The 24,469-nt window shown below is 38.6% G+C and overlaps 2 protein-coding genes across 5 annotated transcripts; both read right to left on the bottom strand.

The window, feature by feature from the left end:
* Window positions 1-5,921: 5,921 nt before the first annotated feature.
* LOC120436012 (protein NLRC3-like) lies at window positions 5,922-16,780 on the bottom strand. Of its 4 annotated transcripts, XM_039606251.1 has the most exons (12): window positions 16,654-16,763; window positions 16,299-16,348; window positions 15,018-15,096; window positions 14,336-14,458; window positions 14,060-14,182; window positions 11,493-11,571; window positions 11,109-11,337; window positions 8,777-10,553; window positions 8,486-8,659; window positions 7,541-7,717; window positions 7,213-7,259; window positions 5,922-6,618 (listed from the first exon to the last, which is right to left on the bottom strand). In XM_039606251.1, exons 3-12 carry the CDS (start codon window positions 15,062-15,064, stop codon window positions 6,077-6,079), a joined length of 3,318 nt encoding a protein of 1,105 aa, XP_039462185.1. In that variant the 5' UTR covers window positions 15,065-15,096; window positions 16,299-16,348; window positions 16,654-16,763; the 3' UTR covers window positions 5,922-6,076. The 4 variants fall into 4 exon arrangements, with proteins under 4 accessions (XP_039462185.1, XP_039462184.1, XP_039462186.1 ...); XM_039606250.1 differs by lacking the exon at window positions 16,299-16,348 and having other exon boundaries at window positions 16,654-16,780; XM_039606252.1 differs by lacking the exon at window positions 16,299-16,348 and having other exon boundaries at window positions 16,658-16,763.
* Window positions 16,781-19,226: 2,446 nt separating this feature from the next.
* LOC116316694 (NLR family CARD domain-containing protein 3-like) lies at window positions 19,227-24,308 on the bottom strand. The gene is made up of 7 exons (XM_039607045.1): window positions 22,459-24,308; window positions 21,551-21,724; window positions 21,245-21,418; window positions 20,605-20,857; window positions 20,154-20,181; window positions 19,553-20,061; window positions 19,227-19,232 (listed from the first exon to the last, which is right to left on the bottom strand). The coding sequence occupies exons 1-7, from the start codon at window positions 24,306-24,308 to the stop codon at window positions 19,227-19,229; spliced, it is 2,994 nt and encodes a 997-aa protein (XP_039462979.1).
* Between the last annotated feature and the right edge of the window lie 161 nt (window positions 24,309-24,469).

The raw sequence follows: 24,469 nt of genomic DNA, 5'->3' as shown, positions 1-24,469 counted from the left end.
ACTTTCTACCTTCACCTGCAGAGGAAACACAAATCATTCATGTGCACATCAACTGAAATCCTCCTTTCCATCATCTGTGCTGTCCAAATACCAGCTGCTTCTTTCCTGCTTCATCTCAGTGTCAGCTGAATGCAGTCAGACAGCAGTGTGAGGCAGAGGAAGCTGCCATCTACTTCTACTATCAGTCCACTAGATGGCGCCATGAATCACACACTGAAATACACTGAGTCACTGTAACTGGAAGCTTCAGTTCATTAATAATCACTCAGTTTAACACACTTAAACAGGATTTTAAAACAGTTTGGATGATCCATAAATCAAAGAGGATCAGTAGTATTTAAGGTAAAGTGAAGAACTGGATATTACTGTTTGAATATGTGATGATTATAATTATTGTGAGTACAAGAAAACAATGATTAGAATAAAATAGGCTCAAGTTTGTTTAGATGATAGGGTGCAGCTGTAGATCACAAGAATAGGACAGGATTTGTTAATGTGTGTGTTTTAGGTTGGTTTAGCTATAAGCCTGGGTGTGTGTAATTGTAGAGAGAGTGGAATTTATTGACAGTGGGGGTCTGCCTGTCATAAAAGGAAATAGAAAGCCACAGCTGGAGGGTGCTAGGAATGTGTGGAACAGCTAGGAAAGAGAGAAGTAGTTCGTTACCCTTCAGCCTGAGGTGCAGAGGGTACGGCATACCCACACACATCCTGTTTTATAGGGGCCTGAGCATTGGTGTCACACACAGACACGCACACTCACACACACATAGTGCTATGTATATTCATATATCATCATTTAGGAAAGTTGTTTTGAATGCTGTAGATGACCATTAGAAACAAAAACACCAAGTCTAAATGTAAGGACCTGATGGACTGCCACTCAGATCTGCTTGTAGGTTGCATGATCTCCCTCTGAACAGAGGTAGATCAAAGCATTAGGGTGTTTGTAACTTCAGAGTGGTTTTTTAGCTGGGTGATAAAAGGGCCAGCAGTATAGAGTGAAGATTACAACATTATCTACCCAATGTACGAGTTTTGGTTTAACGTTTTATAAATCATAGTAAACTAAGGTTCACACGTGTTTCTCTAAATTGTGTTTTTATATTAAGTAACAATTCTTTTATCTTTTGCCTGAACTAATTGGACAGGAAGTCAAATATTTTGTTGTTACACATTAGACCAATGACATCAGTATTTGCAGAAATATATGGAGGTGACTGACAAGTTTCCATGTTACCATGGCAACGTGTTTCACTTCCTTTGGTTGCATTTGTATCTGTCAGAAAAAAGAGAAGACAGGAAACACATGCAACCGTGGTTTGCATTTTTACCATGTGATGTCACATGTCTAGGATGAGTTTTAGTAAAACAGGCTGACACGGGAGAAATCAGTGTCAGCTTTGTGCATTCATCCTAGTCTCTAGCTGTTTCTTCTGTGATATATGCTTACATACATACATATATACATTATATTCTTAAGATTAAATATGTTTAATATTTTTGCTTCAATGTAATGAAAAATTCAATAACTTCTTTTTGACCTATGGAACAAAAGTCTTTACTGCCAGATGTAGCAGGTGTAAATCCTCAGTAACAACCCAACAGGCTGGGCAATGAGTACACAGTGACAGTCAGAAAACTAGAACCTTTAATGGTAAAACATACAAATTATTATCAGTTATTATCAAATTATTATTATTATTAAGCTTTATAATGTTGGAGCAGGATCAAATAAAGTCCATTATAAATGTGTACTACTCAAAGAAATAATTAAAGCTTTCTGTTAATAGAGCAGGAGCGGGAATGGTTTTACAGGTGCAGGGCACTAACATTTTTCCCTCTTCATCTTTTCTGTCTGTCTTGTCATTAGTTTTGCTTTGGCTAAGGTCATTGTCCCTACTGGCACCAAGAGGTGATACCAGAACGTTTGCTGTAAAGTCTCAACAGCATCAAGGAGATACCAAGAGACAGTCACTCTGGTAGAGCTGGACAGGGCCATAAAAGGTCCTGAGCCATCAGCAGTATCTGTTCTTTTGTGCTAAGAGGAACAGGATGAGCACTGTCAGAGCCTTACAAAACAACCTCCAGCAGTGCACTGGTGTAAATGACCGAACAATTAGAAACAGACTTCACGAAGGTGAAGATCCTGTGGTGAAGGTCGAGATCCTCTACTGGGCCCTGTACTCACTGCCCAGCACCACAGCACCAGCCTGATTGTCATTTGCTGTGGAGTACTAGAATTAGCAGGTCCACCACTGGCACCCTGTGTTTTTTACAGATGAGAGCAGGTTTACCCTGAGCATGTGTGACAGCTGTGAAAGGCTCTAAAAAGCAGTGGAGAACGTCATGCTGCCTGTAGCATGTCAGCATGTCCGGTTTAGTGTTGGGTCAGTGATGGTCTGAGGACACAAATCGATGGAGGGATACACAGACTTCTACAGGCTGGGCAACTACACCCTGACTGCCATTAGGTATCAGGATGAAATCCCCAGACCCATGTCCTACCTGACAGTGGTGGAGAGGGTCCTGGGTTCCTCCTGATGAAAAATATGGCGAGAGTATGCAGGCAGTTCCTGGAGGGTGAAGGAACTGACAGCACTGACTGGCCCCCAAGCTTGCCTAACCCAAATCCAACAGAACAACTCTGGGACGTTATGTTTGAGTCCATCTGATGCCACCAAGTTTCAGACTGCTGAGGAGGTCAGTGATGCCCTTCTCCAGATCTGTGATAAGATCCCTCTGTACATCCTCCACCCTCTTGTCAGGAACACACCCAGACATTGTCAGGCTTGCATACAAGCACATGACGTCCATACAGACTACTGAATACCATTTTGAGTTGGTGCCATTAAATTTCATCAAAATGGACTCACCTCTCAGAAAATTTTTCACTTCGGTTTTCTGAGTGTCTTTGAATTCATTAGGTTTGTTATTTTCATTCCCATCAAACGACGTGGCCTCTTTTCATTCCGACCACATTACCTATTCAATATCAGTACAAATATCCACGGTGTCCTTTTCCCCCACTGACATCTGATGTGTTTTCAAAGTGTTCATTTTTTGAGCAGTGTACATGTTCACTCTGTTCTAGGAAGAAATCAGTAGAAATACATAAATAAAATGTCATCTTTTGCAGAGCTATATATGATTATATCATTTCTAAAAATAAACAGAAATTTTGAGCTCTTAATAATTAGGAAAAAAAACCCCTTAAAGGTAGGTGTGGTGGAAGACACCAAAATGAAAGCATTGCTCTCATCTTAACAAGTGTTCTCAGACAAATGTAGTAAAAGTAAAAATACTGTTCATTTGGAACAGCTCCTGTCTATGGTTTAATCATTGAATTATGGAAGGTGTACTTTGAGTTGAAGTAACTGTAGCGGTGGGAATATCTCAAGCAGAAAAAAAGAAATATTCAAAGTTACTCGAAGAGAGCAGTGAAGAAAAAATATTGAGTTAACTTTCAGCACTTTCAGGTCCAGGATAAGATCAAATTTGTAAAGCTAGTTTCAAAATAAAAGACAAAAATCCTCATGGTGAAAATATTTAAATAGGAATTCAAATATAGTTAATAAGTAGGTAAGTTCCTTGGCTCACATACAAAGAAACATGCACACAGATAAAATTGTGGCTGACACATTTACCTGCTGGCCTCCTTCATTCACTCTGAGTCTGTTACTGTGAACTATGAGCGGCAGAGTTGTGCTGGAACTAAACTGCACACAGCTGATGTGATCCAGGAAAAATTACAGACCGCCTGACTCACCTTCACACGGAGCTTCAAATGGAAACAATCATCTGATACGAAATACAGGAAAGTGAAATGAAACTTCAATGAGGAAGGAAACACTCAGAGATGCGTTTAAGGCCAATCAGAATTGACAAAATCAACATCTGATCACTTTATAGTTTTAATCTTTTTGGGGAGAGAAATGTTTTTGACGCATATATTACTGTTTGTCTTACGGTGTAATTTTTTTGTCACTTAAACGTCAAACACACAGGCCTATTTTTTAACTTGAAGGATTAAGCTCTTAATTTCTTCAATGCTTAAAACATTTATTTTTTCAAGTCTGACAGTGTACTGTTGTTTTGTGTGAGCTGCATCCTTGATTAAGTTCTGAACTGAACTGAACTTTTGGGGAGCAGCGAAGTTTCACAGGGAGCGAAATAAATGCAGCACGTCCTACACATTTAGTGAGAGCCAGTCATTTATATCAGAATGTAGGTCAAAGTTTTACCAGCAGAGAGCGACAACTCACCAATTTAGAGTCAAACTCGTTCACAGTTGATATTAGTTTTACTAGAGCTTCAGTGAACTTTCATCATATTTTAAACACATAATTGAGAGAGAGTCCTCTGATGATGAAACATGAGAGCCTCACTGTAATGCGCCATTTGTGGTGTTGCAGAGCTGTCTGACTGTACTTGTGGTCATTATGGGATGATTCCTCTGGTTTGAGCAAAAAGGTTTTTAACGCTGGAAATCCATCAGCTCACTTTAACAGACAGTGGCTCGATTTACTAACAGTCAGCACCAGAGAAACAAACATGTTCAGGCATTAAAAAACTACGGTTGGGATTTTCAAGTGGTGTAGTGTCATTTTTGTGACTGAGAGGCATGGTCACAGCAAGTCTTTTTATGGCAGATCTATAATGTATTTCACATTTTACATTAATAATAATATTTGTGGTATGCAGTAAATTTAACACTGAAAAACCATGTGTGATTTCAGTTGTAGGATTTGTGATGGTTTGAGTGTTTATCTGGATTAATGGGGAAAGGTCAGAAAAATATAAATGGGATGGATGTACGACTCAAAGATGTGAGTGTAGTGCTAAAACTTTGTCTCTGTCCTGCAGCTCTTCACAAAAGGGGCTCTTTTCTCAGCAGTGCACACAGAGTGATTTTCATATAGTTTACCCCCATCAGAGCTATGCAGACTGTATTGAAATGCAACTGTTAATGCGACTGTGGCAGATTTTAAGAAGAACCCGTAGCCTCACACAGCCTACAGAAAAAAAAGAGCAAAACCCTTGTTTACCTACATTACACAGCATCAGTATGTTCATTAACATACAGAGTTTCAAACATGAAGACCACATGTTCTGGTAAACTGTTTCAAAACAATCAACAAAAACACTTTTGTTGTAGATTTAAATCTCTTTATATTCCATTACAGATGCTACTGTTACTTACCCCAAACATTAGGCACTGTTATACTACTACTATTATCTACTACTGCTACTATTACTACTGTAAAAAAGGCAGTATAATAAATAAACAAACAAGATGAGAGACAAAATAAAACTATATGTATTAACAGTGTATAAACAAATTTCATAAAGACAAAATAACGACGAAATAGTCTTTAGCCCAGAATTGTGAAATAATTTTCTTACAGCATTAAAACTAATAAAATTAAAATAAATACAAAATGAAGGTGAACACAACAAACATAAACAGAGCAGTGTACAGTACCTGGTTTGAAAGTTGACATTTTCCAAGATTTTAAAGTCTAAAAGACCCTTATTATTATAGGGTCTTTACATTACAATATAAATATAAATTATAGGCAGCTGTTGTTGTGATTTGGTACTATATAAATAAAATTGAAATAAAAAGTTCAGTGACACTGATCTCACCCTGGGTTTTTGTTCAAACTTGGTTCTGTCAGTTTTCATTCCAAAATCATATTTCACAATCTTCATCAGTTTTAAGGTTAAACAGGCGACCGTGGCTCAGGGGGTTGGGAAGGGCACCTGTAACCGGAAGGTCGCCGGTTTCTCTGTCCTGGTCGTTGTGTCCTTGGGCAAGACACTTTACCCTACCGCCTACTGGTGTTGGCCAGAGGGGCCGATGGCGCGATATGGCAGCCTCGCTTCTGTCAGTCTGCCCCAGGGCAGCTGTGGCTACAACTGTAGCTTGTCTCCACCAGTGTGTGAATGTGAGCGTGAATGAATAATGTCATTGTAAAGTGCTTTGGGTGCCTTGAAAAGCGCTATATAAATCCAATGCATTATCATTATTATTATTATTAATGGAACCAGTAAGATTTCTGTCCATGCTTCTGGTCTACAGTGTGCACAGAAAGGCTGATGAGTTAAACTTCACCCCATAACCAAACCCAGGATAAAGAGTTTCGGTGAAAGTGGTGTTGAAGGTGTGGAGGTGGATCAGAGTGTCAGAGGAGACTCTGTAGAAGGACAGAGTGCCAGCAGGACAGTCCACATACACTGCTACTCTGTTAGAGACATCAGATAATGACGTTACTGTAATGGGAGTCCCGCTGTTGTTGTGCCAGGCGCTATACCCTCCATCAGTGCAGGTCAGACACCAGGACTGCTCATTGCCTCCAAATTTTGAGGCATCACTGTCTCCATTCCTTACGATCCCTCTGTAGCTTACTGCAATATAAACCTTTCCAACCCACTCGACCTCCCAGTAACAGCGACCAGTCACACCATTTTCACACAGCACCTGAGGCCAGTAATCAAATCTCTCTGGGTGGTCAGGATACGGGTGCTCCTTTCTCAGGTCTGTCACTTTTTTGTTGCTTTCGGATAATTTGAGGAATTTGTGAGCTGTGTTTGGGTCCAGCGTGAATTCACAGAAATCTACCAAAAAGAGCATAAAAAGCTTTGGTTAACATTGTCTAAAGTTTCCTGTTTTCATGGATATCTATATTTAAACTGCATTAAGTTGATTTTTGGCTAAGTCTATTTTGTTACTAAGTGATGTTTCCATCTGGGGTAAAACTACCTCCTCCAGTGTGTTGTACCCTGCCACTGGGGACGTTTGAGGAGATGTCGGTGGACTCATATTTGATATGACATGAGAAAATACTTAAGGGAAACAAGCTCAATATATGCAGTACCGAAAACTGTGAATGGTTTGAAAAGAATCAAGACGTTCAAGATCAAAACTCTAAATCAAAATGGCATCACATGCCAAAAAGGTTTGCGATCCATCCCCTCCATGTATGAATTAAAAGCAAGGGACTTCATATTCAGCCCTGATGTGGTTGATGAAGCACAAATCATACAATATAGAGTAACATTTACTATGCAAGAATGCACAAAATGCAATATCATGATGAATAAGAGAAACTAATTCAAAAGAAAAACTATGAATCACTGAAAGTGGGAGAGAGAGCTCAACAGGGGAAGTATAAACATAGTACATTGGAAAAAACAAAAAAGAGCACTTACACTTCCTCAGACTTGATTTTAACCACTCGATTCCAACTGGGTCAGCTCTGGAAGATATGGGAGGAGAAAATATTATCTTCCTTTGTTACGCCGCAAATACTTCTAAACACTAAGATGCAAATAAAGTTAAATAAAGCAAAACACCAAATGTGGAAAGATTGTTGTAATATTTGTGAAGTATCCCTTTGGTAAACACAACTAAGAGCAAATAGTCTGCAAAAGAAATCTTTGCATATCACAGAACTACTGAAAATTGTAATCCTAGTTAAGTTTGCATGTAGATGCGGATGAGGACTTTTTCATGTTTTTAATCAGGGTGATTGCTGACCTGAGATTTTCTATTCTCCAGTGTGGATCATTCAACTCAGTAGCCAGAAGTTTCACTCCTGTGTCTCCAGGGTGATTGTAGGACAGGTCCACCTCTCTCAGATGGGAGGAGGGGTTGGAGTTCAGAGCTGAGGCCAGAGCAATGCACCCTTCATGCGTGATCATGCAGCCTGTCAACCTGCAAATGCAAAACTACCATTAACTAGGATATATTACACTTTATGAGATAAGATGTATTATACTTCTTTTATCCTGGGAGTTGGAAAAGGGTGTCACGGGAGCCAATGCATTAAACAAAATCTATTAAAAAAGGCCATAAATGAAGCAGAATAACAAAATAGCCCAGTAAGGTAAAAACTTATAGAGTGAAAAGAACAAGTTGCAAAGTGAAATAAAATAAAATTTAAATAATAAAAAATTGAAACATTACTGCAATCTGTGAATCTTAGAGAAAGAGTTCCATTGTCTGTCCAGCAACTGTTGCAGAGAGAGGTTATTCTATATTATATTACATATTATCCACACCCATTTGGATTACCTCTGAATCTGCTGATGGACAAACCCAAACAGTGTATTCAAACTGAAAATAGCATTTCTCATCACTAGCAGACTTTGAGGTGCTCCAGAATCACTGTGGACAAATACTGGGCAACCTAGTCACCTTTGCAAGTCTACTGGGCAAGACACTAAACCCCAAATTACCTTCTCTGATCAAACAATCGTCACACAGCTGTACAATAAAGATAAATACACGCACACACTTTTTTGCTTCTTTTTCTTTTTCTTGTTTTTTTTAATGTCGTCATGCATATGACTAAACTAAATACATTTTCTTAAATTGAGATTTTGGAAAACAAATATGAGGTGCAATGACGATAAAAAAAAACAAAAAACATGAATGTTCATTTTTAAAGCAACTCAGTAAAACAGAAGATATTGAACTGACCCAAGAGTTTCCAGGGCGCAATATGGACTTTCCAGACCTCTGGACAGTGCCTTCACTCCTTCGTCCTGCAGGTCGTTGTTACTCAAGTCCAGCTCTCTGAGTCTACAGGATGGAGAGCTGAGAATTGTGGACAGAGCGTCACAACTTCGCTCTGTAAGGTTACAGCCACTCAGTCTGGAAAAACATATGAGAATAAATAAACACATATTTAAAAGAAAAGGAGAAAAAAATCTGGTTTTAACAACTATCACATGAACCAAAATACCAAAACCAATATCTGTACCCACTTACAGAGCTTTCTTAGAGGCCTTGACCACTGGTAGCAGCCTCAGAAATGCAACCTCAGAAGCAGAGTATTTTTTCAGGTCAAACACATCTAGATCTTCTTCTGATGACAGTAAGATGAAGACCAGAGCTGACCACTGAGCAGAAGATAGTTTATCTGTGGAGAGACTTCCCGATCTCAGGGACTTTTGGATCTCTTCCACTAGAGAACGATCATTCAGTTCATTCAGACAGTGGAACAGGTTGATGCTTTTCTCTGGACAAGGGATTTCCTCGATCTTCATCTTGATGTACTGGACAGTTTCCTCTTTGGTCTGTGAGCCACTTCCTGGTTGTGTCAGCAGACCTCGAAGGAGAATCTGATTGCTCTGCAGTGACAGACCGAAAAGGAATCGAAGAAACAAGTCCAGGTGCCCATTTGGACTCTCTAAAGCCTTATCCACACCACACTGGTAAAACCCTTTTTCTCTTTGGAAAGTTGATTGTTGTTCTTCCATCAGATTGATACCAGACTTAATAAAGGTCAGATGGACATGAAGAGCAGCCAGAAACTCCTGAACACTAAGATGGACGAAGCAGAACACCTTGTCCTGGTACAGTCCTCTCTCCTCTCTAAAGATCTGTGTGAACACTCCTGAGTACACTGAGGCTTCTTTAATATCGATGCCACACTCTGTCAGGTCTGATTCATAGAACATCAGGTTTCCTTTCTGCAGCTCATTAAAAGCCAGTTTTCCCAGAGACTCAATCATCTTCCTGCTCTCTGGACTCCAGTGTTTATCTGGTTCAGATTTACTATATTGATTATACTTAATGTTTCTCAGTTTTGTCTGAACCACCAGGAAGTGAATGTACATCTCAGTCAAGTTCTTGGGCAGCTCTCCTCCCCCTCTGGTTTTTAGCACATCCTCCAGAACTGTAGCAGTGATCCAGCAGAAGACTGGGATGTGGCACATGATGTGAATACTTCGTGATGTCTTTATATGTGAGAGAACTTTATCTGCTAGCTTGTCATCTGGGAACCTCTTCTTGAAGTACTGTTCCTTCTGAGGGTCAGTGAACCCTCTGACCTCTGTCAGAATGTTAACACAGTCAGAAGGAATCTGATTGGCTGCTGCAGGTCGTGTGGTTATCCAGAGGTGAACAGAAGGAAGCAGTTTCCCTCTTATAAGGTTTGTCAGCAGCACTTCCACTGAGGTGGACTTTCTAGGGTCAGTTAGGATGTCTGCATTGTTAAAGTCCAGAGGAAGTCGACACTCATCCAGACCATCAAAGATGAACGCAACCTGGAAGTCTTCAAACCTGCAGATTCCTGCATCTTTGGTTTCAGTAAAGAAGTGATGAACAAGTTCCACCAAGCTGAACTTTTCCTCTTTCAGCACATTCAGCTCTCTGAAAGTGAATGGAAATATGAACTGAATGTCCTGGTTGGCTTTGCCTTCAGCCCAGTCCAGAATGAACTTCTGTGTTAAGACTGTTTTCCCAATGCCAGCCACTCCCTTTGTCAGCACTATTTTTGGTTCCTCTTTTCCAGGCAAGCCTTTAAAAATATCTTCTTGTCTAATTGTTGCTTCTGGTCTGTCTGGTTTTCTGGAATTTTTTTCAATCTGTCTGACCTCATGTTCATCATTGACCTCTGCAGTCCCTCCCTCTGTGATGTGGAGCTCTGTGTAGATCTGATTCAAAAGGGTTGGATTTCCTGCTTTAGCGATCCCCTCAAACACACACTGGAACTTCTTTTTCAGAGTAGATTTGAGATTCTGCTGGCACATGGAAGGAGATTCTGAAAGAACAAAGAACATCCTGTACTTAAAGAGAACTTACATCATAATACTGACACAAAACTTTTTACTCTTGGCTGACGCAGAATAATTGTCATTTTGATTCTTGTTGAAGTGCAAATAAAATCAGCCTTTCATTACAAAAAAAAAAAAAAAACTTGGCATAAATGAAGCATGTGACTTCATTTAAGTACACTGGCACCATTTTTTTTTTTTTACAAATGGTGCCACTGTACCATTTGTAAAAAACAAAAAACAAAAACGTAATTCTACTTTAAAGAAGTCTGTTGGTGTTATTAGCTTGCTTGGATGGTGAGGTACATTTGAAAATCTAATCTACTTAGGCTAAAGCCAGCCAAAAGAGAAGCTTGATGCTGGGAGGAGGGAGCTCAAAGCCAGAGACGGTCAGAAACAAAAAGCAGACAAAGCACAGGTCCATAGTGACTGATCAAATATTTACAGCATTTGGTGAAAATCTAGCAAAGGTAGCATAAACTAGTTATAAACTATTTATCCTGAACAAGTCTCTGTTTAAGCCATTAGAGAAATATTCTTACTGCACTGCAAACAGTCAGCGAGCCTCTCCTTCTTCATTCTCCTCAGGAAGTGCAGTGTGATCTTCAGAAATGCTTCTCTACTTCTCTTCCTCTCCTCTTCATCCTCACCCTCCAACAACTCATCAACCTCTCTTTGACTCTCTAAGCATTGTGGGTAATCTGGATTCAGAACCTTCTGTATCTTTTTCAGCTCACTCTTCACAAAAGCGATGATGTTGTCCTCCAGCAGCTAGAACACAATACTCTGTGAATATCCAATCAAACTGAAATCATCAAGCCAATCAGATTCACGTTGTAAACACTAACAATGTGCTGGTCTACAAGTGCAGCATAGAAATGACTGAACCGTATAGATGCAAGAATAGCTGTTGTGCATGTACAGACCATAAATATGGAGTCCAGGTGTGTTTGATGATCCTGGGCAGACCGGCCTTGAGGAGCTCCTGAGGTCTGCTGGTCCACGCTGTGAAGAAATCATGAAGAATTAGAGACAGACACAATGTAAGGATCCCTGAAGTCATAATTATGAACTGAACATGAAATAAACATGTCGCAAACTTTGACTTCACTTAAGCAAATGTGCAGTGGGGCTTTATAAATTTAGACTCTAAAGTCCTTGTTTAAAAGGAACAATTATTAGTTGGGTTTTTACAAGTGTTTGCACCCAAACAACTTACAATTGTTACATTTATGCAGACCAGCATGTTCCAAAAATGAAATGTATAATTTCACGTTTAATTTAAACTTATGTGAAATAACTAAAGACCTCATTGCATTTAATGTGAAAGTATAATCCCTTGTTACTTTCATAAAAAAAGTAAAAAAGAAAAATACATGAAAAAATGAATGGTGATAAAAACTTATTTAGTTTTTAGAAGTTTAGGAAGAATCTTGATGCATGTACAGTCACTCCTGGTAAGTAAATCCCAAAAAGTTGAGTCTGTTCGTCTGGACGTAGCATTTTCAGTGAGAGAGACGTTTCATCACTCATCCAACGACTGAAGAGGTCACTTGGATGAGTAATGAAACTTTTCTGCTGCTGAAAATGCTACGTCCAGATGAAGAGACTCAACCTTATGGGAGTTTAGCAAGTAGTTTCAGCTAGTCCTTAAAATGCCTTTTTAGTTTCTCACACTTAAATAATTTTTTATTCATTCTCAGTTACAAACTTACATTATCTTATTAAAAACCCTTAAATATGTAAAGCACTTATTTACAATATTTATACACTCAATTCATACATTTAAATGAATGTAGACTGCTAAGAGAGAGTGGAATAATAATATTGTTTAGTAACTGTTAACAGTTCACTATAATGCATAAAAATAATAATAATAAATTTCATTTAAAAGCTCCTCTCAAGACACCCAAGGACACTTAACAATAGACTAAAACACATAGTAGAACAAAATGAAGAACAATAAAAAAAGATAAAATAAACAATATGTTTACAGTGAATATGCAGACTTGAACAGATAGATTTTGAGTTGAGATTCAAACTGAGGGAGAGAACCAGTGTTTCTTAAATCTGGGGGTAGAGAGTTCCACAGCCTGGGTTCTACATTTCCTTGTACTATTGTACTAAGTATGACTGTGCAATGACAATAACGACTTATCTTATCTTGCATAGTGTCCATCTGTGAAGTTTAGTGTTTTAAAGCATGTATAAGAGAGAAGATGGAGTGACCCGATGTAATACACTGTTAACCTTTGTGTCCCAGCTCTCTCACTGGTTAATATAGTTTTTAATGTGGCTACTTTCACTTTTACTTACTAGTGTGACTGGATTTAGAAAAAAATACCACAACTTACAACAACTTGGGTAAAATACAACAATTTACTCTCTATTTATTGGCATTGTACATATCGTGGGTCTAAAGGTAAAGAACACCAAGTCTCTGAGCTGCCAGAAAATTTGATAACAAAATTATTATTTCTTTATTATACCAACTAATGACGAATAAAAATTAACATTACACCACTGGCCGGGGTTTTGGTTCCTGTTTTTCTTGTTTTTAACTATTATTCTAGCTGAATCACTGCTTCCCGATCTTTGTCTCAACTAAGTGTTAGTGTTTTCTGTGTTTCCCCATCATAGTCATTATGTTTAGAGTTAATAAGACAGAGAAAATTACATCATATTTTATTTTCCTGTTGGAAATGTAAATGATTAAATTTAACGCTTGTAGTTAATATATTTATTATAGTTTTATAGTTTTTTTTTTTTTTTAATTTTTTGTTTATAATTAAGTATAGTTTCAGTTAGTTTCCAGACTAGTTTTTGTTTCAGTTAAGTTTTTATTCTTGTAAATGTTTAGTTGTATTTGAGGTCTTATTCATTTCAGTGTTTCAGTTTTAGTCTTTTTAATCAGTCTTGTAAGGAGGACACATATCAGAGGGAAAATTACCAAAAATCAGTACAGGTGTTAAAAAAATAAAAACGTTTTAAAAGCCGTTTACTCACACAGACATTTAGAGTCTTGATAAACATATCCATCTATGCCATCAGGCAAGTTTTAGTAATGTTTTTTTTCAACCACACTAATAGACACTAAAACTAAGGATATTTCTTTATATATATTTAATTTTATTTTAGTTTTAAACAATTTTTCAAAAGTCTAGTTTTTATTGTTGTCTTAGTTAAATAAAATATTTTTTTCATGCCTAGTTTTATTTTTTTATTTTATATTAGTAAAATATAATAAACTTGTGTATAACATTCATGTTTTTATTGTAAACGGTAAAACAGCTTTTGACTTCATTATAAATAACTATACATTTAGAATTATTTATAGGTTACTATAAACTGTTACACATTATATAAAAAGTAAGGTATTGTTTCTTAATTTGATAAACGTAGACTTTATAATTACACTGTTTGTACACCTTTCTCTTTTAAACGTATTTTACTGTGTCTGCAGGTCAGAACTGAAACAGTTTGAAGACCTCACCTCAGGCCGGGATCAGGACAGCAGACTCCTGGTTTAAACAGCAGAGGGTCAGACTTTGACTCGTTGCTCTTCAAGGACAAACAGCTGAGTTTAGACTCAGCCTCAGATGATCTGTGATGGATCCTGTTAGAAGACCACCAAAGAGCATTACCCGTGATGCTTTACTGAGCTTCCTGTATCGTATTAACTATCATTAGTCAGGAAATCAACACTTAAGAAACAGTAAAGTTGCTCAGGATGTCTTGAGCTAAAACGTGAATGTTAAAAATAGCTTGCCTGTGCTCAGCACAGCAAAAGCCTTCTTTAAAAAGGAGAGGTTCAGCCTTTGACTCATTACTCTTCAAAGACAAACAGCTGACTCCAGAATCTGCTTCAGGAGAAACTGACCTCTGGTAAAACCTGGAAGAGACCAGAAGATAACTGGAAAGACGGCAACCATCATTGTCTGATTGTCTCTCAAGTAGTTGACAAGAAAATACATAAAAGATAGAAGTAACTAAGTAATTAGTTCAGTGAGTAGTGCTTCATTGCAGCTCTGAGTTACTTCTACTGCACTGGATTTGATCTTAGAGCTTTAGTTACTGCTTACTATCTCGCTTTCTCTGTCACACATTACAAAAAAGAAAAGTTATTCACAGTTTTAACTTCTTAACCTTATATAAAGCATTAATTATCATCTGAAGACAGCACTTTGCAATAGTTTTTATTCAAGCAAACAAAGAATCAGCAGATCAATTATAAATCCATGATGAAATAATCATCAGTTACAGTCTGGAGTGAAACAAGGAAAAACAGCTCTGAAAGGAAACTGCTTTATAAACACTGACACATACAAAATAAAGCAATGTTTCTACTGTAGGACCACAGTGAAGTCTTCTGTACAAGATTCTGTGTGGGGTTACATTTCTGTATGATGAAGTTACCGTTCATTATACAGAAATGCATAATGCTGACTTACATCATGTTTTCAGAAGGTTGTCTGTCAAATACGATGGGCGGACTCATGGTGGCTCCTCGTGGACCTGCAGGTCATCATTCTGAGAAATGATGGTGACAAAAAACAAAATGTCATGAACGCACTAATCCGACTGTCTCCATGTCACAGACGTATATAAGCTGCAGCGTTCATAACGCTTTTCATTCAGAAATATTCAGCTCATTACTTCCATAGATGTCACTGATGGTGATGGTAACAGGAAACTGCAGGATGTTAGTCTGAACCAGATAACCAGCTGTTATATATCTATTACACACATGTTGTATTAGAGCTCATGTGTTCTCCACATTATTTCACCCTCATAATTTCCTAAAAAAAACCCTCAGGTTCAGTCATGAATCACGGAATATTAAAAGGAAGCATGAAGCTGATTTTATAGTAGAATTATTGTTTTAACACAAAATGAATCTGGTTTCAAGCTGACTGGCTTTATGTTAGGTTTTGTTGCTGGTTTGACAGAATCCGGCTGTGCTGTGGCCACCTCAGCTTTAAAATCAGTAGGACATTTGTGTATACAGACTTTTGATCAGTACTTAGATTTTTGAAAAGCGGCCTCTACAGCAACATCACAGACTTTAAATCAACCAAAAACATCTAATGAGAGACTTTCTGGAAACATTTTAAATCCTTACATCTATAAAAGTTTCCATAAAATTTGATCCAGCTGAGCATCAGTGTGTTAACTTTGCTCAGCTTATCTTGTTGCTCTGTGTGCAGTTTAATATTTTTAATCATGTTTTTAATGGAATTAGTGTCAGTAAATGTAACTGAGTTATAACCTTCATTACTCAGGCCACTCACACACGCACTTTTCGTGTCTTTTCTTTGCACTTTCTCAGAGCACTTTGCAACTATTTTGTTTTCCAAAGTTCGCCTTTCTCTTATTTTTTCTATACATTTCTCTTAATTTAATCAATATATTTCTCTCCTGATTTCCATTTATTCCCACTGTCTACTAGTAGTTTTATATTGTTGCACAGTTGATGTGGCGCATCTACATTTTCGTTCTAGATGTACAATGACAATAAAGGGCTATTCTATTCTATTTATAGGAAGCAGGAGGCAAACGTTCAGAATTTCATCATCCTGGATAAACCCGGTGTGTTTTCCCCGCGGGCCGGTTTCCCCGCCCACCTCAGTGAAAACAGACCAGCGGATGTGTGTATGAGGCACTCGGTGAATTTAACAGGTGTTTTGTTTCAGAGAACTCGGACACCTTCAACTGCGGCTGCGCAGACTCACCTGTCCAGTCCGTTCACAATCATTTCCGGTGAGCAACCGAAACTGAACAGCTGCCCAGAAACAAGCAGAGAGAGAGAGAGAGAGAGAGAGAGCCGTCTGTAGACACTGAAAACACGAAACAAGCCAAACGGAGCCCACGCACCGCGGGGCAGGTCACAGAAAACACACGTGACACCCAGAAAATGTAATTGAGACTCTGCTAAAACTGCGGACTGAGACACTAGAAACCCTTACAAAGATGTTTATCCTCCTTCGGAACATGACGCAATGAGTAACAGTAATAATATATAATATTGTGGACGCACAAAAACACCCACTTCACACTATAATCACACCTCTGATGGCAGCCACTCACCTGCCTTTAAAAAGCTTCCAGCTGCGAGGATTCAGTCATTACAACGAGCCTCGTCCCAGAGGCCCACTCACAAAACTCAGCAAAGATCGCGAATCCACCCTGTATGTTCATCCACTCTTCCTCTTAGTCCCTCCCACCAGAGCTCTGAGTGGAGGAGTCGGAGGAAGCGACGCAAAGAGGGAGGATTGTTTAAATTCAATGTTCTTGTTTTTAAACGTCTATTAAATTAAAATACAGCATGGACAGTTTTGTTTGCTGTATGTTACGAGCTCAGGTGTGACACGACGTGTTTCATATTTACAGCCACTTTAAACAGAATTCATAACATGAAGCACTGTGACATCAGGTGATCTGTTTATGCAGTAGTTGTTTAAAGACTTCCTTCCTCTGTTCTTCCATATTGTGAAGGTAAAAACAGTTCTAAAGGGTACAACTGTGCATCCTTCATAATAGCTTCATCTCCCACTGTGACACATTTTAGGATCCGAGACATCCTTCATCATGCTGTGCTGAGGCTGACTTCTGCAACAGCATGCTCATCCTTTTGTTCTTTGTGCACACTGCCACGCTTCCATATAGTTTTTACACATCAGATATTTCCTGATAAGTAAACATCTTTTTGAGTTGCTTATAGTTTATCTTCTTGGTTACCACCCCATGTTGCTTACAGTGTCTTGTTCAGTGTTTGGGCCAGGCTGTGACCCCTGACACCTCAAAAGTCAATCATAACACTATATCCGTGATTTGTGATAAAACTGCCGCTGCCCTTCGGAATTTGTTTGGCAGGTTGTTTCCATAAAAATGGATGAAAATCGCCAGAGTTGCTGTCTGGGCATATCTGATTGGACCATATCACAGGGTTTCCATCACTGTTACCAGGATTGTGTCGTACATAAGTAACACCATTAGAAGGACTTAAAGATGAGGGGCAGCCTGATCAGAATCTGGTTAGAGAGACATAGCTGTTGTGATGTTTTGCTTGTGTATGGTTTGTTGAGTATTGAGTTATGCATTAGTTATGTGTGTATTTGACCACATGATGTCAATCCTTTAGATTTTCTGATGCAGAATTAGCCCTTCGAGCCATGTTCACCTGTTGTGAAGCAGGTTAAAAAGAACAACATGAAAATAATTCTTGAAGTGAACCTGTGTGAATGAGGATTTCTCCAATCTAAACTATGCTGCTGGCTCTGGATTGAATGAATCTGACTGACTGTTTTTAGTGAAGCTGGGGTAAACCATGAGTTATCTTTGAGTGATTGAGTCATTGTTGTTCAGGCTGAAACTGAAGTGGAGTGGGGCAGGCCGCGAAATAGTAACGCTAGTGCCTCTGCTGTTCCTTGAATGTTTGGTGCCTTTGTTTTGTGAAAAGCAATGCGGTATATTTTTTTCTACTTGGGACAGAGAATAGAGATCAATCTGATGGTCACCGCATGTTACTTGATCCTGGGTTCTTCTGTGATTTCGGTCTCAATGTTTATACTGTCCCAGAATTAAAGCAACCAATGAAGTGATGTTTTCTCGTTTATACCAGAAAATTAATCTGGATCTGTTCTGATAATTGTTGAATCATCTTCCAATCATCTCCATGTTGAAGCTCTTAACTGTTTTGAAGTTTTTATTTTATCATCTCTGGCTGTAATCTGATTATTTGAAGCTTTCGTATTGTTGTCCCGCTTAAACAAACAGTGGGAACCTTTCAGCGATCGCTGATATTTACCAGACAAATCATTATTTTGAGTAAACAGTCTGCAGACTGATAGTGAGGAAGAGTCTGCAGCTGCAGCCACAGATAAATAGAGAAACAGAGACATCCAAACAGCTGATCTTTGTCGTATGACACCATTTTATTGAAAAATTAAACAAGTAATAAGCTGATATAAATTCACCTTCAGTATATAAAGTAATACAATAATAACTGAGTGAGAAAAATGATCTGGAATTACAATTACAACATCAATTAATTAAAAATCTTAATATATTATTTTCACTGTTACTCTTTCAATCACAGAAACCAGACAGAATAAGAAGTGGAAAAGTGTTCGGCTGGATTAATTGCTTAAACCTCAGAAAGAATGAGTAGAAACAATTTATTCCATTGGAGGAAAATAAATATCGGCCATTCTAATGCAAATGTGTAAAATATTCACAGATTGTTTAAGAAAGAAAAAAGCCCCCCACTTAGGTTCAGGCAAGTTTGGGTTGAACTTGTATGGATATGTCCCTAGTTACTCCGGGTGGAGTTACATATTTGGTGATATTAGTCATTTGTGCACTTTATTTAAAAGATAACATTAGATTAAGAGACTAGAAGTTAAACATTGGGGCAAGGCAACTGTGAGTAACCTTAACTGTCATTTCTTTTCTTTTTGTTTTTGTTCATATGAAATTGATCCCTGGTTCTTTATAAACAACCGAGTCAACAGGCTGTTAAAGGCAACCGAAGGTCTCAGTTTTAAGATGTTTTCTAATTTGTTCAGATTTTGGCTAAAAAACATAACACAGCATTTTGTTTTAAACACCAAATACATGCTATAAAAAACAGATGCAGTGTAAAAAACAAGGAACATTGTCTACAACTGCAAAAATTTAAACATAATTTGTAACATAATAATAATTTCCTGGTTATTTATACATCACAAACAGGTTACAGCATAGTTATCATTTCAGTATTGTAAGAGTGAGTATGAATAAAAAGAGGGTGAACGAAAACTTCTTTAGGTAATAATGTCTGAATGTCTCTGAGCAGTTTTTAAATTTGTCTTAATCCAGGAATCTGAAAATGTGTCTAAATGAAATAGACAGATATTTACAGATTTAACTGTACTCAGATACAAATTCAACTGAGAATATTTTTAACAAGAGGACACTCTTTATACTAAAGTACACACAGACTCACTGAGGCTCTATCCCAGAGTGTAAATCCAGGATAAAGAGGTTCAGTGAATGTGGTGTTGAAGGTGTGGAGGTGGATCAGAGTGTCAGAGGAGACTCTGTAGAAGGACAGAGTGCCAGCAGGACAGTCCACATACACTGCTACTCTGTTAGAGACGGAGGAGGAGGAGGAGATATGTGTTTTTTTGTTATTGTAAGAGACACAGTAAGGATTACTTTCAGAGAACCACAAACTCCAGGAATGATCATTCCATCCAAATGCACCAGTATTATTTCTTCCTTTCCTTTTGATTTTGCTGTAACTTACAGATAGATCAGAATATCCTCTCCACTCAACCTCCCAGTAGCAGCGACCCCTCAGGGGATCACGACACAGAAACTGAGGCCGTTCAAATCTTTCTGGATGATCAGGATATGACTGAAATGGTCGTCCACGTGTCACCTTCCTGTTGTTGTCAGACAGATGAAGTTCTCTGCTAATTGTGTTCATGTCAATTGTAAGTTCACAGGCATCTGATGGAGGGAACAAACATAATAAACATCTGTTGAAGATGGTTGAATGTGTGCTGCTTTGTTTTCATGAATCACATTAAAAACACACTTACACTTCCTCAGACCTGGTCTCAACCATTGGACTCCAGCAGGCTCCACCCTGAAAGGAGGAGGGGGGTCAGACCAGCACAGTCTCTTTCAGCATGCACACATGAACACTACATCGCTCTCATACACATACTGTTAGACAGTGATGACAGAAGAGCACAACATTTGAACTAATCCAGACTAATTAACCAAATGTTTTGACATACATCTTTTTTTATTTGTTGTACTGACCCATGCCAGATATATTCTCTGTCACTTTGGTGACAGAAAATTTAAATGTAGCACAAAAAGTGAGGAAATTTGTATTTAAATGATTATTTCCCTGTTGTACAATGCTTCTTGGCAGTAAATCGTGTATGGAAAACCATTTGATTTCCCCTTAAATGGTACCATATTTGTGCCATAAGAAAAAGGTATTTGTGGGTTAAGGAGGAGAATTGAGTATGTAGGTTGCACTGATAAAATCTTGCCAAATCTTCTTTGAGGATTTGGCAAGTTTTGCAGCATGAGTTTGTTGCGGCAGCTCTCTCTATACCTCAAAGTGTCAAGTCTCCAGTGTGAATCCTTCACTCCAGAAGACAGAAGCTTTACTGCTGAGTATCCTGGATGATTGTAGCTCAAATCCAGTTCTCTCAGATGGAAGGGGTTGGAGCTCAGAGCTGAAGCCAAATCATTACTTCCTTCTTCTGTGATCATACAACCTGAAAGCCTGCAGACACATAAACCAATTCATATCACAGGTTCTCTGAAAGAATTGTTTTCTGCTGTGAATAATATAAGAGAAAACTGTTTCCAACATATAATTAAACAGTCACTGAGTAAGGGAGTTGGTGAGTTAGAAATGACTGTGATTTATGTTTTGTAGATGCTCATCTGTGTTACAGTTAAAACACATTGATGCTTTGAGCAAAATTCTACAGCCACTAAACAATGCTTATATGCTGCTTCAAAATTCAGTCATACTGACATCTAACATATATAAAGTTTAATTGCCTGCCAACTCGGTTTTGTGGACGCGTATGAGCCTCTGAATTGTATTAGTAACAATTCTTAGTGGTTAATTTTCTCAAACAATAAAAATAGAGCTCAACATTACCTTAGAATTTCCAATGTACATTGTGGACTCTTCAGTCCAGCAGAAAGCATCTTTACTCCTGAGTCCTTCAGGTCATTGTTGCTCAGGTCCAGTTCTTTTAAAGATGTGGGATGTAGTCCAAGAATTGAGGAAAGTGCCTCACAGCTTCTCTCTGAGAGGTTGCACAGACTTAATCTGAAAAAAATACAATAATATAAATATGTAGACACTTGTTTTAGCTACGTCTTAGAAACTAATGAATTTAATAGTAAAAATAATGTCTCTCTCACTCTCTCTAATATCCACATACAAACATACACATCCGACCTTAATGTTTCCAGTGTACAGTGCTGACTCTTCAGTTCAGCAAACAGCATCTTCGCTCCTGAATCCATTAGGTTGTTGTTACTTAGGTCCAGCTCTCTCAGACTGGAGGACTGGGATCTAAGAACTGAGGACAGAGCTTCACAGCTTCTCTCTGAAAGGTTGCAGTTGCTCAGTCTGAAGAAACAGAAATATGGAGAGAAATATAAAGAAACATGTATATCTGGTTGAAAATGTGGTAGAATATTTCTTTAAAAAAAGCAAAAAAACAAGTGGTATAAACTTATTAATTTATATAAAAGACTTTAGACTGAATAAGACTATGAATTGGAACCCACCAGTGTAGCACCGCCTACTTCCAGTATCCAATCAGACCATGCTGTGTATTTAGTTGTGTATTGTGTGTGTATTGTGTAATGAAGTTTTTCTTTATCTAGAAGAGCTAGATTTGTTATTTTTTTATGTATATTGTAAATAATGTTTTGTTTTTGTAGAGATTGATCTGGTAGCTGTAGGGGTGGAAAGCCTTTTTCTTTTAAAGCCTTTTTCTCCCTTAGGTTTAGGTTAGGAAGACAGGTCAGAGGCCTGTATTTTCTTTTGCTTCTTGTGATAGGTACATAAGTTTGCTGAGTTTCCTTTCCAGAATGTTTTGTTTATTGTTTTTGCTATGCCCACCCTGATTTCTATGGCTAAAGGGAAATAAAATGTCCTGTGTTTGAAATTACAAGTCCTGCTGTGCCTTTCCTCTGGGAGCAGGGGAGCCATCTGCATGTTGCGCTTTGGGTTTCCCCTACGCCAGGGCTTAACATGATTTAACTCAAACCTTGATGATAATGATGTCCAGTGCCTTACTTTTCATAAAAGAACTAGTATATTCATTAATGAATATACTGTAGTATATGTGTACATACATAGCTTTGTTGGAGGCTTTGACCACTGGCAACAATCTCAGAAGAACCTCCTCTGAAGCAGAGTAACTCTTCAGATCGAACACTTCAAGAGCTTCTTCTGATGACAGTAACATGAAGACCAGAGCTGACCACTGAGCAGGAGACAGTTTATCTGTGGAAAAACGTTGTGAACTCAACGATTGTTGGATCTTCTTCACCAGAGAACGATCATTCAGTTCATTCAGACAATGGAACAAATTGATGCTTTGCTCTGTAGACAGATTCCCACTGAGCTTCATTTTTATATACTGAGCTGCTTTTCTATTGGTCTGTGAGCTACTTCCAGTCAGTGTCAACAAACATTGTGACAGAATTTGATTTGTCTGTGAGCTATTTGGTGTATATGCCAACAGTCCTTGCAGAAGACTTTGATTATTATGAAGCGAAAGACCCAGAAGGAAGCGGAGGAACAAGTCCAGTTGTCCATTTTGGCTCTGTAAGGCCTTCTTCACGGCACTCTGGTAGAAATGTTTCTTTCCAGGTTTTCTTGTTTCAAATTTCTGGGAGTCTTTTTGATTTTCTTCCAGCAGATTGACTCCAGACTTCACAAATGTCAGGTGAACATGAAGAGCAGCCAAAAACTCCTGAACACTCAGATGAACAAAGCAGAACACCTTGTCCTGGTACAGTCCTCTCTCCTCTTTAAAGATCTGTGTGAACACTCCTGAGTACACTGAGGCTGCTCTGATATCGATGCCACACTCTGTCAGGTCTGATTCATAGAAGATCAGGTTTCCTTTCTGCAGCTGCTCAAAAGCCAGTTTTCCCAGAGACTCAATCATCTTCCTGCTCTCTGGACTCCAGTGTGGATCTGTCTCAGCTCCTCCATCATACTTGACCTTCTTCACTTTGGCCTGAACCACCAGGAAGTGGATGTACATCTCAGTCAGGGTCTTGGGCAGCTCTTCTCCCTCTGTGGTTTTCAGCACATCCTCCAGAACTGTAGCAGTGATCCAGCAGAAGACTGGAATGTGGCACATGATGTGGAGGCTTCGTGATGTCTTGATGTGGGAGATGATCCTGCTGGCCAGTCGCTCGTCTGTGGATCTCTTTCTGAAGTACTCCTCCTTCTGTGGGTCAGTGAACCCCCTGACCTCTGTCACCATGTCAATGCAATTAGCAGGGATCTGATTGGCTGCTGCAGGTCGTGTGGTTATCCAGAGGCGAGCAGAGGGGAGAAGATCACCTCTGATGAGATTTGTCAGCAGCACATCTATTGAGGTGGACTTTCTAGGGTCAGTTAGGATTTCAGTATTGTAGAAGTCCAGAGGAAGTCGACACTCATCCAGACCATCAAAAATAAAGACAACCTTGAAATCTTCAAAGCTACAGATTCTTGCTTCTTTGGTTTCAGTAAAGAAATAATGAACAAGTTCCATCAAGCTGAAGTTTCCCTCTTTTAGCAGATTCAGCTCTCTGAAAGTGAATGGAAACATGAACTGGATGTCCTGGTTGGCTTTTTCTTCAGCCCAATCCACAGTTACCTTCTGAGTTAAGATTGTTTTCCCAATACCAGCCACCCCTGTTGTCAGCATTGCTCTGATTGGTGTCTCTCTTCCAGGTGAGGTTTGAAAGATGTCTTCTTGTCTGATTGTTGCTTCTGGTCTGTCTGGTTTTCTGGACTTTTTTTCAATCTGTCTGACCTCATGTTCATCATTGACCCCTGCAGTCCCTCCCTCTGTGATGTAGAGCTCTGTGTAGATCTGATTCAGAAGGGTTGGGTTTCCTGCTTTAGTGATCCCCTCAAAGACACACTGGAACTTCCTCTTCAGCTTAGATTTTAGGTTATGTTGATAAAGTGGAGCAAACATTTCTGAAAAATACACAACAAATAAGTCAAATAAATGAATTATAGTACTTAAATAATCCCAACATCCCATTCCTCAAGAGAATTATTGTCATGAATATACAGTCCTGTGAAAAACTGTGCAAAGTGCTTCAGTGCTTCAGTCCACTTGAGAGTTGAATTTTA

Source organism: Oreochromis aureus, linkage group 23, assembly GCF_013358895.1.
Source record: "Oreochromis aureus strain Israel breed Guangdong linkage group 23, ZZ_aureus, whole genome shotgun sequence".
NCBI classification, from domain to species: Eukaryota; Metazoa; Chordata; class Actinopteri; order Cichliformes; family Cichlidae; genus Oreochromis; species Oreochromis aureus.
Note: the sequence above shows the minus strand (reverse complement) of the source record. Positions and strands in the feature narration are given on the sequence as shown.

Bases quoted from the DNA above. Each gene is read 5' to 3' on its own strand.
- LOC120436012 (XM_039606250.1), bottom strand. From the start codon at position 15,064: ATGAGTCCGCCCATCGTATTTGACAGACAACCTTCTGAAAACATGAT. The intron at 7,718-8,485 runs GTCAGTTCAATA...TTGCATTTGCAG, and splicing joins TGCGCCCTGGAAACTCTTGG to GTTGACAGGCTGCATGATCA. The intron at 6,619-7,212 runs GTAAGTGCTCTT...TCTTTTTGGTAG, and splicing joins AAAATCAAGTCTGAGGAAGT to ATTTCTGTGAATTCACGCTG.
- LOC116316694 (XM_039607045.1), bottom strand. From the start codon at position 24,308: ATGTTTGCTCCACTTTATCAACATAACCTAAAATCTAAGCTGAAGAGG. The intron at 20,858-21,244 runs GTAATGTTGAGC...ATGTGTCTGCAG, and splicing joins TGTACATTGGAAATTCTAAG to GCTTTCAGGTTGTATGATCA. The intron at 20,182-20,604 runs GTGCAACCTACA...CCTGCTGGAGTC, and splicing joins GATTTGGCAAGATTTTATCA to CAATGGTTGAGACCAGGTCT.